The sequence below is a fragment of the Microtus oregoni genome, unplaced genomic scaffold (assembly GCF_018167655.1).
Source record: "Microtus oregoni isolate MIOR12 unplaced genomic scaffold, Mior012 000070F_ref0000104, whole genome shotgun sequence".
NCBI lineage: Eukaryota > Metazoa > Chordata > Mammalia > Rodentia > Cricetidae > Microtus > Microtus oregoni.
The window spans coordinates 8,231,783-8,245,217 of NW_024543977.1; the positions used below are offsets into that span (position 1 = coordinate 8,231,783).

The 13,435-nt window shown below is 42.9% G+C and overlaps 1 protein-coding gene across 1 annotated transcript in view; it reads left to right on the plus strand.

Annotated features, from left to right (window-relative positions):
- LOC121440714 (ice-structuring glycoprotein-like) overlaps nt 1–10,842 on the plus strand; it is a 43,227-nt gene extending 32,385 nt beyond the window's left edge. The window contains exon 5 of the mRNA XM_041641511.1: nt 8,373–10,842. Coding sequence (XP_041497445.1) covers nt 8,373–10,842 — 2,470 coding nt within the window. The remainder of the gene's footprint in view (nt 1–8,372) is intronic.
- Nucleotides 10,843–13,435: the final 2,593 nt, after the last annotated feature.

Sequence of the window (13,435 nt, forward strand, 5' to 3'; positions counted from 1 at the left end):
AAAGTGGAGGACAGAAGACAACTTGTTACCACTAAGCCATCTTGCCAACTTCTCCACTCTATGCACTTACCAATCCCTTGTCTAAACACATGACTCTCCTCTCTTTGCTTGGTGAGGTCCCCTGGAGGTGCCTTTATCACACTCTCCCTTGTTGACTTGACCACATTAGACTAGGTTGACCTAGTAGGGTTTGACTGTTGGAAACTGTCCTTAAGAACGAGTTCTTGAGAGCAAGCATAGTAGCACATGGCTTTAGTACCAGCACTCGGTAGACAGAGGCAAGAAGATGGCAAATTTAAGGCCATCTTGGACACATAGCCACACTTTGTTTTTAAAACAAGAGTAAACAAAACCAACAAATTAAATTGAGAGATTTGTGCTGTTTATAGTATGAGAATGAGACACGTCAGTCTAAACTTTTGGCAGCCCCTGGAGTTCATGATTCTTATTTCTATTTGGCAACTCTTTAGAAATTGTACATTTTGCAACCTGCTGTTTCTGTTAGGACATCTGTGTGTCAACTGACATCTAACAGCCCTGAGAAGATGGAGTTAAGAAAGACAGCTGGGGCCTAATCTACAGACCTCTACAAGACTATGCCAGGGAACTCCACAGGAGCAGGCCCAAGCCAGGGACGTCTGTGGGAACAGGCCTGAGCCAGTGATCTCAGCCAGAGCAGGCTCAAAGCAGCAACCTCCACAGGAGCAGACTTGAGCCGGCAACATCCTCCAGAGCAGGCACAAAGCAGTGACCTCCATAGGGATAGACCTCAGCTGCAGCAGGCCCGAGGCAGCAACCTTCACAGGAGCAGGTACAAGAGAACCACTGCTGGGGGAGCAGGCCCCAGTCAGAAACCTCCAAAGGAGCAGGCCTGAGCCACAAGCAGGCCCAAGGCAGTAAACTCAGTGGGAGCAGAAGAAAGAGAAGTCCAACTCAAAAGTCCAGAAAATATATTCAACAAAATAATAATAAAAAAAAAACCTTTCCCATCCTAAAGAAAAATATACCTATGAAGATGCAAGAAGGTTACAGAACACCAAATAGACTGGATCAAAAAAAAAAAGTCCCCTTGTGATATAATACTCAAACACTAAACATACAGAATAAAGAAAGATTTTAAGAACTGCAAAGGAAAAAGGCCAAGTAACATATAAAGGCAGACCTATCAGAATTACACCTAACTTTTCAGTGGAAACAATGAAAGCTAGAAGGTCCTGATGAAATTCCCTTGCCAATAGGACTGTCTTGGGAGGGGAACCTGTAGGAGATGACTAGGTCATGGTCAGGAGACAATCACTGCCAGGAGTGAGCTAAGCTGTTATTACAGGACTGGGTTAGCTAAAAAAAAAAAAAAAAAAAAAAAAAAAAAAAAACTCAGTTTTCCTGGCTCCTCCCACTCCTGCTCTTCATGGACCTTGCACTTTGTGAAGCACTCCCCCTGTTAAAACACAGCACAGACGTGTTGCCAGCGGCTGCTCGTTCATTACAGGTCACCCAGACCTGAAATAATCACACAGAAACTATATTATTTGCAATACTTTTGAGCCAGTGGCTTAAGTGTATTGCTAGCTAGCTCTTATATCTTAAATTAACACATTTCTATTAATCTGTGTATCACCACATAGTTGTGGCCTACCGGGAAGGTTCTGTCCAGTGTCTGTCTCTTGTGATGGCTTCATGGCTTCTCCTTGACTCTGCATACTCTTTTCTCCTCTATCTGCTTAGAACTCCAGCTTTGCCCTATTCTGCTAAGCCACTGTTTGAAACAGTTTTACTCATTAACCAATAAAAGCACATAGACAAAAGGACTTACCACACCATTTCCCCTTCCTATTCAGATAAAAAGGTTTTACTTTGAACATAGTAAAGTTACATATAACAAAACAGTGATCAAGCAAGGGTTATAGTTAAAACACTTATACCTACTTTAATCTTTTATCTCAACTAAGAAAAAGTATAACTATAACTATTTATTCTTCAACTCTATCAAAGACTCTAGAAGGATATATTACCTAAGTTAAGAGGAATTGCATTGCAAGCAACCTCCAATACTCTAGGATTGACAGAGACATCTCACTGCCTGGACAGTCACCCACATTCTTCTGTAACAGTGGGGCATCCATCTTTAGCCTACAGGCCTATGGTATTCAGAAGAATTTTCCATAAAACGGGAAACTTCAAAGACATTTCTGCCTGTATTGGCAGTTTGTCAGTCACTCTCTTCTGTGCCCTGTAGAATTTCTGGCAAACTCTTTCATGAAGCAGGATCCCTGAAGTACTGTCTCACCGTTAGCCAAGTTCATCAGTCAACCACTTTGAAGATTAAGCCATTGCCTTGGTCTGCAGAAAACAAACCTAAATCTCATTTATCTTTAAAAATAAAACAACAACAAAATCTTAAAATCAGGTCTTGATGGCATAAGTCTATAATCCCAATGGCTTGGGAGACTACAGGCTGGAAGTTCGAGGCCTGCCTATACTACCTTTATATTCAGGAGAACAGCTTACCTAAGCTGCCTCAAATTTCTAAAGGATGATGTTTACGGGTGCATGCCAGTGGCAGAATTCTTGCCATGCTTAAGTCCCTGGGTTACATGCTGGTGCTCACCAGCCCAGATCAAATCCTGGTACAGTTGAGAGCACTTTCACATGTCACCCAAAACACACATCACTGCTAGCCATAATCACTGTGTACAGCCAAAAAAGGAATATAGAATCTTAACACATATGATGGTGGTGAGACTTGGTACTCTGAAAGACCGGCACCGATGGAAAGGTGTGCACTTTCGAGTTAAGTAATGAGGAGCTTGTGTTTAATTAGGCTGGGTTGCCTCTCTGCTCTCGGCCTGGAGATCCCAGTGGAGCACAGCAGGCAAAGTCACTCCTGAGCTATTTGGCTTTCCTCAGAAACAGCCTTGACTACATCATCATTAATTAATTAATGCTGACCTAGACATCAGAAGCTTTCAATTGACTCTCCACTTAAAAGCTAAGTACCTCCTTGCTCTACACAGAGGACTGGGAACTTCGGCCTTGGCAAAACAGCCATAAAACTACAAGGCAGGGGGAGGGCAAACTTCTGATACTTGTGAGTTTAGGTTCAAAAATATTTAAGATGGTTCCATGTATCACAAAAATGAATAGTGATATCTATTCAATACTGACTGTAGAATACATATGATGTTGCTAAAAAATTGACTAAAGAAGCTAGGTCTGGTAGCACACATCTGTAATCTTAGCACTTGGGAGGTGAAGCAGGTGTGTTATGTACATCTACAAAATGCCAAATTAAAACATATTACCTGACCATCTACATGCTGTTGTGGGCATGTCTGGGCAATGACGTCTGCTGCTGGGTCCCACCCAGCTCGTTCATTCTTGCTTGAAAGGAACCATGTGGATTGAGAAATTGCAGGTAGAAATAACAGAGACATAGAAGAAACAAATATAAGATAGAATCATGAGAACTGTCAGCGAGTACTATAGCCTCAAGTTTATTTTTCATAACCATTTTATACCTTAAACCCAAGGAGAGGGCAAAAATATTTTTTTTTATCCTGATACAAGGAACAAACAAGAGTTCAAAATATTGAGGAGCAAAACATCCAGTGGCTACACCTCAAGCCAAGCTTCCTGTTATCTAGGAAAGACATATGGTAACTTCACTTTAGGCCTGTTGTTTGACTTAAAGGAGCTAAACAAGTTTGAACTCTCTAACCCTAAGTCAAGATGGAGTGGACTCACTTCTATGGGCTCCCACAACATGCTAATAAATCAGATCAGAAAAGGAAGAATATAAACTATTAGCTTGATTAGAACAAAGGCAAAGTGGGAGGCATACCAAGGTTGAGTACTGAGTGACCACTCTAGTTAGACATTAAGGCCAATGGGGTGATCTGATATCTCAGTATATTGTTGAGGCTGACTCCTTATTGATAATATGTGCAGAGATTCATCTACCAGCCAGTTCCTCCAGAGATTATGCTGAACAAGCATAAAATATGTGAACATATGAACTCATTTGTCTCCATTTCAAAAACCATGGAAAAGTCCATCTCACCAGTGCCTGCTTTTAAGTAGGAGCAGGAAGATGGCCTATTTTCCTGCTTAGCAGCACTTGACAAGGCCAGGTGTGACCCAAAGAGTTGCAATTTGCTTACAATCTGCCACACACCATGCCTGGCTCAGTGTCATCAACCACCTGACCCTACTGTCACCACTCTAGATACTTGAGTTTCACCTCCAGTATTAGATCTGTTTTGTTTTGTCTGAGACAGGGACTTGATGTGTACTGAACTAGATGATTTTGAAGAGTTTACTATTAAAACTTATAGGACGTACTTTAAAGTAATATATAATGTAAAGTTATGTTTACTGACTTACACTAATTTGAAATATATATTTTTAATGGAAAAAAGAATTCTGTGTATTAATAGAAAATCTTCTACCTTGAAGTAGCTGTAGCTGCTCTCTGTGTCCCTCAAGTGCGATTAGGATGCAGTGGCCACTCAAGAATGAGTATGGAAAGGTGAGAAGCAGAGAGGAAGATTGGAGTGAGAAACTGGACTGGCACTACCTTCGATGGATGGCTTAGGAGGCTGTCAGCATGTAGTCTTCCTCCTCAAACCCATGACGGCAGTCTAGTCATGAGACCACCACCAAGTCACAGCAGAGCAATACTCCTCCAAACTAAGAAACTCATAAAAGAGCAGTAAATTCTGAGACAACAGTAACCAAGGGAATCCTAAAGAGACACATAACAAGAAAATAGTCTGTCATAAATGGGAACCTAGAACAGAAAAGGGATGTCATGGAAATCTGAGGCAATCTGAGTGACATGTGGGTTTTAATAAAAGTGTGCCAATGCTGATGCCATGGATTCTAGTAAATATACTAAAGAAATGTGAGCTACTTAAGACAGAAAAGAGATTCATGGAGACCTGCATGATCCTGCCAGAAGAAAATGTGTGTCAATGTGTAGACACATCTACAGTCTCAGGGAAAGGTCTGAAGTCTAAAGACCTCGGTGAGGTCCCCACTCCTCGTCCATGCTCTACCTGAATCACTGGGCTCCATCATTGCTCAAGCTTTGCACCTATCAGGTCCACAATTCAATCTCCTCACAGAGAAAAGCCTGTGGCTTCAGCCTGGGGAGGAATTCATCAGGCCCAAGGGCCGGAGGCAGAATGATCACACTTGTACCTGAGCTTGTGTGTGTGGTTAGCCATTACCACAGAGAAGAGCTGTGGACCCTGAAGGCCCCTTGCATCTCAGGTGCTTAGAATGCACCAGAAGAGAGGGTTGTGGGGTGCAATGGCACACCTGTGACCCACCACAGGGGCAGAGATGGCACACCTGTGACCCACCACAGGCGGCTGAGATGGCACACCTGTGACCCACCACAGGGGCCTGAGATGGCACACCTGTGACCCACCACAGGGGGCTGAGATAGAGGAGTGTGACCTTGGAGGCCTACCTTGACTTCAAAGAGTGACTGTATTTCAAACCCAATCAAACCAAGCAACAAAGATTAATTCTTATTTTTTTAAATTTCTATTGTTTTTTTAAAAGTGTATTTTCTCATTTTACATAACAATCCCAGTTCCCACTCCTTCCCCAGTTCCCGCTCCCTCCCCTTCCCCCACTCCCTTTGACGCCTCCCACCCCATTCACTCCTTAGAGAGACTAAGGCTTCCCATGGGGAATTAATAACATCTTGCACATTGCTTTGAGGCAAGACCAAGGTCTTCCCCACTTTATCTAGGCCGAACAAGGTATCCCTCCAAGAAAAATGGGTTCCCAAAAAGCAAGTACAAGCAGTAGGGATAAATCCTGGTCTCACTGACAGTGGCCCCACAGTCTGCCCCAGGCATACAACATCACCCACATTCAGAGGATCTGGTTTGCTCCTATGCTGTTCCCCCACCGTCAGGCTCAAGTCAGTGGACAGATGACAACAAAGATTAAAAGGAAGGCTTTATTGACAAGTCTTTCTTCCTCACACTTGAGGCTGGACATCCAAAACCAGAGAGTATCTTAGTCACTTTTGCCAACTAGAAAGCCTGCGGGCTGGCTGGGAATCTCTATACATTGTATGAAATAAAAACACTATACACTGTTTCCTATAAAGATGAATTAGATGCCACATATCCTCACCACGACTTTTAATCAGTGTGCATTTTATTTAAAATAAAATGAAACTTGTGTCAAATGGGGGAAATCTGAAGTGTTCACTGCTACGCAGCATGGCAGTGGTCTTGCTAAGCCAAATGCAGAGCAGATAGGAGACAACAGGGAGGGTTAATGATTTAAAGCTGTGTCAGCCCCTCTGACCTCTGCTAGCCTGTGAAGTGAGTGAACCAGCACAACTTAGGGAAGGCACCTTCCTCAAGATATCTCATTTGCATTGTTGGAGGTTGTTATCATACACTGCTTTGATTAGAATGAGAAACTTCACCAACATCTTTGAGGAATTTGTCGCAATAAAAGAACAAATGTGTGATCTGTGAAGGTAGCAGGGCCCGTGCAGAACAGAAACATCATGGCCCTGGCTCTGACTCTGGGTGTCAGGCTCTGAGGAGCAGCAGTTTTGGCAATCTCAAGCCCTTCACACCTCACCATACATACTTCTCCCCATACAGGGAACTTTCAAACTATTATGGTAATTGCTAGTTTGTTTATCTTGGAATAAAGACTCCAATTCCTGGCAGAATCCTAGAACTGCAGTTTCCTCAGCCAGAACGAAGGGAATCATGACACCCACCACACAGGAAAGCAAAGCATAGTGCCCGAAAGGCAAGAGTCCTCCATGGGTGTTTGGTTGGTATTTCTTCTTGGCTTGACGGACAGGACACTGGGACTCTCGGTGCAGGTCAGGATTCCTGACAATGGAAGCACCTGTAGGTGCACAACTTTGTCTTTCCATATGTTGGGAAGGTTCTCACTTGTCTGACCTTACTCAGTAAAGGCAGAACCAAATATCACATAGCCTCTGTCCCCTCCATCTAATGTGCCTTCCATAATCTAAATGTGCCTTCTACAGTCTGTCAATTATCAGTGAACACAGTTCATCACAGACATGGCCACAAACCAATCTGATCTAGCAGCCCCTGAGTTGACACTTTTTCAAATGACTCTAGACTGTGTCAACTGGCAGCTGAAGTTAACTAAGATAATACCCTAAGTCAGCTTTATTATATACTATACTGACTACCATGAATAAATGTAAATTCTGTGTGTGTGTGTGTGTGTGTGTGTGTGTGCTGTTTGAAACATGGTTTTATTCTGTAGTGTAGGCAGACCTCAAACTAAGAATCAGAAGTTTAAATACTGAAAACAGAAAACATTGGTTAAGGTTTGAGCTAAAGTGTCCCCCACCTACCTACCACAGGCTCTTGCTGTGAACACTCAGCTCCTTCCTCACAGCTTGTGACAAGAAGATTGTGGTGCTTGTGGGAGGTAGGGTCCAACTAGTAGGGAAGGTCACCAGAAGTGGACCTTTGTAAGTCACACCTCTGCATCTGATGTGCTCTTTCTGCTTCCTAGTCTGTCACTAAACACCAGCTGACACCACAAGCTTCCATCACCACTGTGGCCATTCTGCCATGCCTTCCATGCCATGAAAGACTGAAATTCTTTGAAACCTTGACACAAAATCAATCTTTCCTCTCTGGAATGGCTCAGGCCTTCAGCCACTATGATGCAAAGATGAGAAACACAGAGCAAGCTGAAGAGGTTGGGCAACCTCTGTTGCCGGGAGAGGGAATTAGTCTGTATCAGGCAGGGAAGGCTTTACTACCAACTTTCCAGTCACACACCAAGAGGGAGTCTGTTCTTGTTTCTGGAGAAAGAGAGTGAGACACGGCCATGAACTCAAGGGAGAAAAATTGTTGGGACAGAGTACTTTTGGAAGTACCTGAGAGAGGACATTCTCTCTGGGATTGACCATGAAACCTTCTAGGCAAAAGTGAACTGGATGTGTTTAGAGGACAGTGACGATGTTAGGAACCAGGAAAGACTCTGGTGGGGAAGGGCCACCACAGTGTGGTGACCTACATTGGCAGCTTGAGAAATATGGGCTGTGGGAGATTTTTTAGCTTGAGAGGAAAGCTATCATTTTAGGAAAATTAACGTATTGAAGAGGGAAAAGAAAAGAAAAGGAAGGAATGAAGAATGGAAGGGTTTGAAAGTGAAATAGTTGAAAGTTTGTTTTTTAATTTTATATTTTTTATAATGAAACAAGAATGATCATTTTAAAGGGATTCCTAATGGGAAACAAGACTAGACAGTGACCACACTCAAACCATTGCATCTCCTGCACACGCATTCAGTGATCACACTCAAACCATTGCATCTCCTGCATACACATTCAGTGATCACACTCAAACCATTGCATCTCCTGCATACACATTCAGTGATCACACTCAAACCATTGCATCTCCTGCATACGCATTCAGTGATCACACTCAAACCATTGCATCTCCTGCATACGCATTCAGTGATCACACTCAAACCATTGCATCTCCTGCATACGCATTCAGTGATCACACTAAAACCATTGCATCTCATGCATACGCATTCAGTGATCACACACAAACCATTGCATATCCTGCACACACATTCAGTGATCACACACAAACCATTGCATCTCCTGCATACGCATTCAGTGATCACACTAAAACCATTGCATCTCCTGCATACGCATTCAGTGATCACACTCAAACCATTGCATCTCCTGCATACGCATTCAGTGATCACACTCAAACCATTGCATCTCCTGCATACGCATTCAGTGATCACACTCAAACCATTGCATCTCCTGCATACGCATTCAGTGATCACACACAAACCATTGCATCTCCTGCACACACATTCAGTGATCACATACAAACCATTGCATCTCCTGCATACGCATTCAGTGATCACACTCAAACTATTGCATCTCCTGCACACACATTCAGTGATCACACTCAAACCACTGCATCTCCTGCATATGCACTCAGTGATCACACTCAAACCATTGCGTCTCCTGCACACACATTCAGTGATCACACTCAAACCATTGCATCTCCTGCACACACATTCAGTGATCACACTCAAACCATTGCATCTCCTGCACACACATTCAGTGATCACACTCAAACCATTGCATCTCCTGCATACGCATTCAGTGATCACACTCAAACCATTGCATCTCCTGCATATGCATTCAGTGATCACACTCAAACTATTGCATCTCCTGCACACACATTCAGTGATCACACTCAAACCATTGCATCTCCTGCACACGCATTCAGTGATCACACTCAAACCATTGCATCTCCTGCACACGCATTCAGTGATCACACTCAAACCATTGCATCTCCTGCACACACATTCAGTGATCACACTCAAACCATTGCATCTCCTGCATACGCATTCAGTGATCACACTCAAACCATTGCATCTCCTGCATACGCATTCAGTGATCACACTCAAACCATTGCATCTCCTGCACACACATTCAGTGATCACACTCAAACCATTGCATCTCCTGCACACACATTCAGTGATCACACTCAAACCATTGCATCTCCTGCATACGCATTCAGTGATCACACTCAAACCATTGCATCTCCTGCACACACATTCAGTGATCACACTCAAACTATTGCATCTCCTGCACACACATTCAGTGATCACACTCAAACCATTGCATCTCCTGCATTCGCATTCAGTGATCACACTCAAACCATTGCATCTCCTGCATACGCATTCAGTGATCACACTCAAACTATTGCATCTCCTGCACACACATTCAGTGATCACACTCAAACCATTGCATCTCCTGCACACGCATTCAGTGATCACACTCAAACCATTGCATCTCTTGCACACGCATTCAGTGATCACACTCAAACCATTGCATCTCCTGCATATGCATTCAGTGATCACACTCAAACCATTGCATCTCCTGCATACGCATTCAGTGATCACACTCAAACCATTGCATCTCCTGCATACGCATTCAGTGATCACACTCAAACTATTGCATCTCCCGCACACACATTCAGTGATCACTCTCAAACCACTGCATCTCCTGCATATGCACTCAGTGATCACACTCAAACCATTGCGTCTCCTGCACACACATTCAGTGATCACACTCAAACCATTGCATCTCCTGCACACACATTCAGTGATCACACTCAAACCATTGCATCTCCTGCACACACATTCAGTGATCACACTCAAACCATTGCATCTCCTGCATACGCATTCAGTGATCACACTCAAACCATTGCATCTCCTGCATACGCATTCAGTGATCACACTCAAACTATTGCATCTCCTGCACACACATTCAGTGATCACACTCAAACCATTGCATCTCCTGCACACGCATTCAGTGATCACACTCAAACCATTGCATCTCTTGCACACGCATTCAGTGATCACACTCAAACCATTGCATCTCCTGCACACACATTCAGTGATCACACTCAAACCATTGCATCTCCTGCATACGCATTCAGTGATCACACTCAAACCATTGCATCTCCTGCATACGCATTCAGTGATCACACTCAAACTATTGCATCTCCTGCACACACATTCAGTGATCACACTCAAACCATTGCATCTCCTGCACATGCATTCAGTGATCACACTCAAACCATTGCATCTCTTGCACACGCATTCAGTGATCACACTCAAACCATTGCATCTCCTGCATACGCATTCAGTGATCACACTCAAACCATTGCATCTCCTGCATACACATTCTTGCTCTACAAAAGCCTGAAAATTAAGCTAAGAAAGGCAAAAATCCCTTCAGCAGATATGAAAAAAGAAAAACTATGAATTTCACATAATAATTCAATTCTATTTATGTCAATCAACTGAGAGTAGAGTGGGTAGGTGTGGGCTTAAAAGGACCTACAAATGGAAAAGATCTCCTTACTCTGGGTTTAGAGTCTCTTGCAAGAATTTCCAAGCCACCTACGACAGGACAATAATCTATTTTGTTCTGATAAATATTATGATATCATTAAACACATTTACAATCAAACCATATTGAGCCTTGTCCTAACCCCTATATCTAAGGGTCCTTTTATCTTTTTGAAATTTTTATCTTACCTGTCTGTAAACCTATATAAGTCACAGCTCAGAGATCACCTTACTAGAACATTCACTACATGGAAGCTCAGTGGATAAACAAGGAACTAGGACATGTTACTTTGAACATTGTGGCTAAAGAGCCACCTAAATCATATATGTAGATAGCTATTTTTAAGACACTTAAATATGACATTTGTCTTAATTTTTACTTTTTATAATTATTTATATATGTAGTGTGGAGAGAGAGAAAGACAGAGAGAGAGAGAGAGAGAGAGAGAGAGAGAGAGCATTGCTGTAGCATGTATGTAATTTATATAGAGGTCACAGGACAACTCAGCCAGGTGGCTCTCTCCTTCCAACACTTGAGGTAAACCCCAGGATCACCTCAGGCTGTCAGGCCTGGTGGACCCCCAGGATCACCTCGGGTTGCCAGGCCTGGTGACAAGCCCTTTACTCCCAAGCCCCCTCACAGACCCAAACAAGACATTCCTGAGAAGTCAGTGCTAACTTCCTCTCACTCTCTCACCATAGTTAAGTCTGTATGAGATCTTTTCCTTGATAAATCCAAATGTTGGTTCATGCTGACTCATTGGCTTCTCCTACAGTTCTGTTCTGCCGTGTGCGGAGATTCTGGCCTCAGCTGCACCGGGGACTCTGAAATGAACCCATCAGCCTGTAGCAGCTGCAGCTCACTGCCACAAACAGGAAAAGTCGGTGACCCATGTTTACCCACCTCTGTATGTGATCTCACAGTTTCCTTCTACCCTTGTTTTTCCACCATGGAATCCCCACCAAAACTAGCATTTCATTTTGCCATACATAAACCACAAGCATGAGAAGCACTGCTGCTTTCAAAATTATGAAATAACCAGGAGGCAACTAATAAAATTCAGGCTCCAGTACTGGAACCGCAGCAGCCTGGCTTGCTGGGTCCAATGTCAGGGCACTACATTCCACCTTTATCAGTCCTGGGGTTGCGATACTAGGACTTGGATTTAAATGTGGTAAATTCACACCATGATGGTGAGGATACTCCATGAACAAAACAGGAAAAAAGGCAGGAAATCCCTTCTTCACCATTTCTCTGGGATAGCGGCTGCATTTCCCTCTTAGACAGCTATGAGGATCCAACAGTAATGTAGTTGTTGTAATATGAATGTCTGTGTCCCCCTTCCAATTTTCACACTGGCATTTTATGAAAGGTGAGCGTATTGAGGAATAGAGATGCTTTGGAGGTTATAAGTCTTGGGAATCTTCTGAAAGATGCTCTGGATGATTGATTTGTCCCTGCAGCCATGCAACTGGAAAATGTCATCTATGAACCAGGGCACAAGTCTTTCCCAGATACCAAGCCTGTCAGGCCCCTCAGTCTTAAACATCCTAGTTTCCAGAACTGTGGTAAATTAATTCCTGCTGCTTACTCTTCTTTGTGTATGAGTGTGTGTGTGTTTATATGTATCTCTGTGTTTGTGTCTGTGCGTGTATACACACATGTATATGCATGCTGTATAAGGGAGAAGAGGGTGTCTGAGCTCCTGGAGCTGGAGTTACAGATATTTGTAACCTGCTCAACATGGGTTCTGAGAACTGAGCCTGGGTCTTCTGCAGGAGTAGTAAGTACTCCTAAATGCTGGGCCATTCTTTGCAGCTCCATTTCTGTTGCTTATAAGCTAGCTAGTTTTTGATCTTTTGTTGTAGCACCATGAAAGGTTTTAGACAATAGCAAACACATATGTACCAGGAATGACTGTAAATAACTGGTTCATGATTTACCTCAACATTTATTACTCTGTAATAGTAGTCATAGTAGTGTTATGGTCTTCTTTCACAATCCAATGGAGTCTCAAAATAAAAAATTCAGATGCATAAAATAGAATATATGAGTATATATTGCTGTGATAAAATTCCAAGACAAAGGCAACTTATAGAAGAAAGAGTTTATTTTACTTATGGTTCCAGAGGGCTAGACTTTGTTATAATGTGGAATGTGACAGCAGGCAGGCATGGTGAGAGCAGCAAGCTGAGCACTCAAATCTTGAATCACAAGCACAGAGCAGAAAGAGTATACTACAAATGACATGAGTCTTTAACTCTCAAAACCCACATCCAGAGACAGACTTCCTGCAGGGAGGTCACATCTCCTAAGTCTTCCCAAACATTACCACCAACTGAGGATCAAACATTTAAATGCCAAAGAGTATGGGGGGTGGGGACATTTCTCATTCAAACCGCTACAGGATGTGGTATCAAGGAAAAAAAAATATAATCAGACTGTGGACAAAACGTTTAAAAGTATATGATAATGAAGGTATTTATTTTCAAACTTCAGATCTTA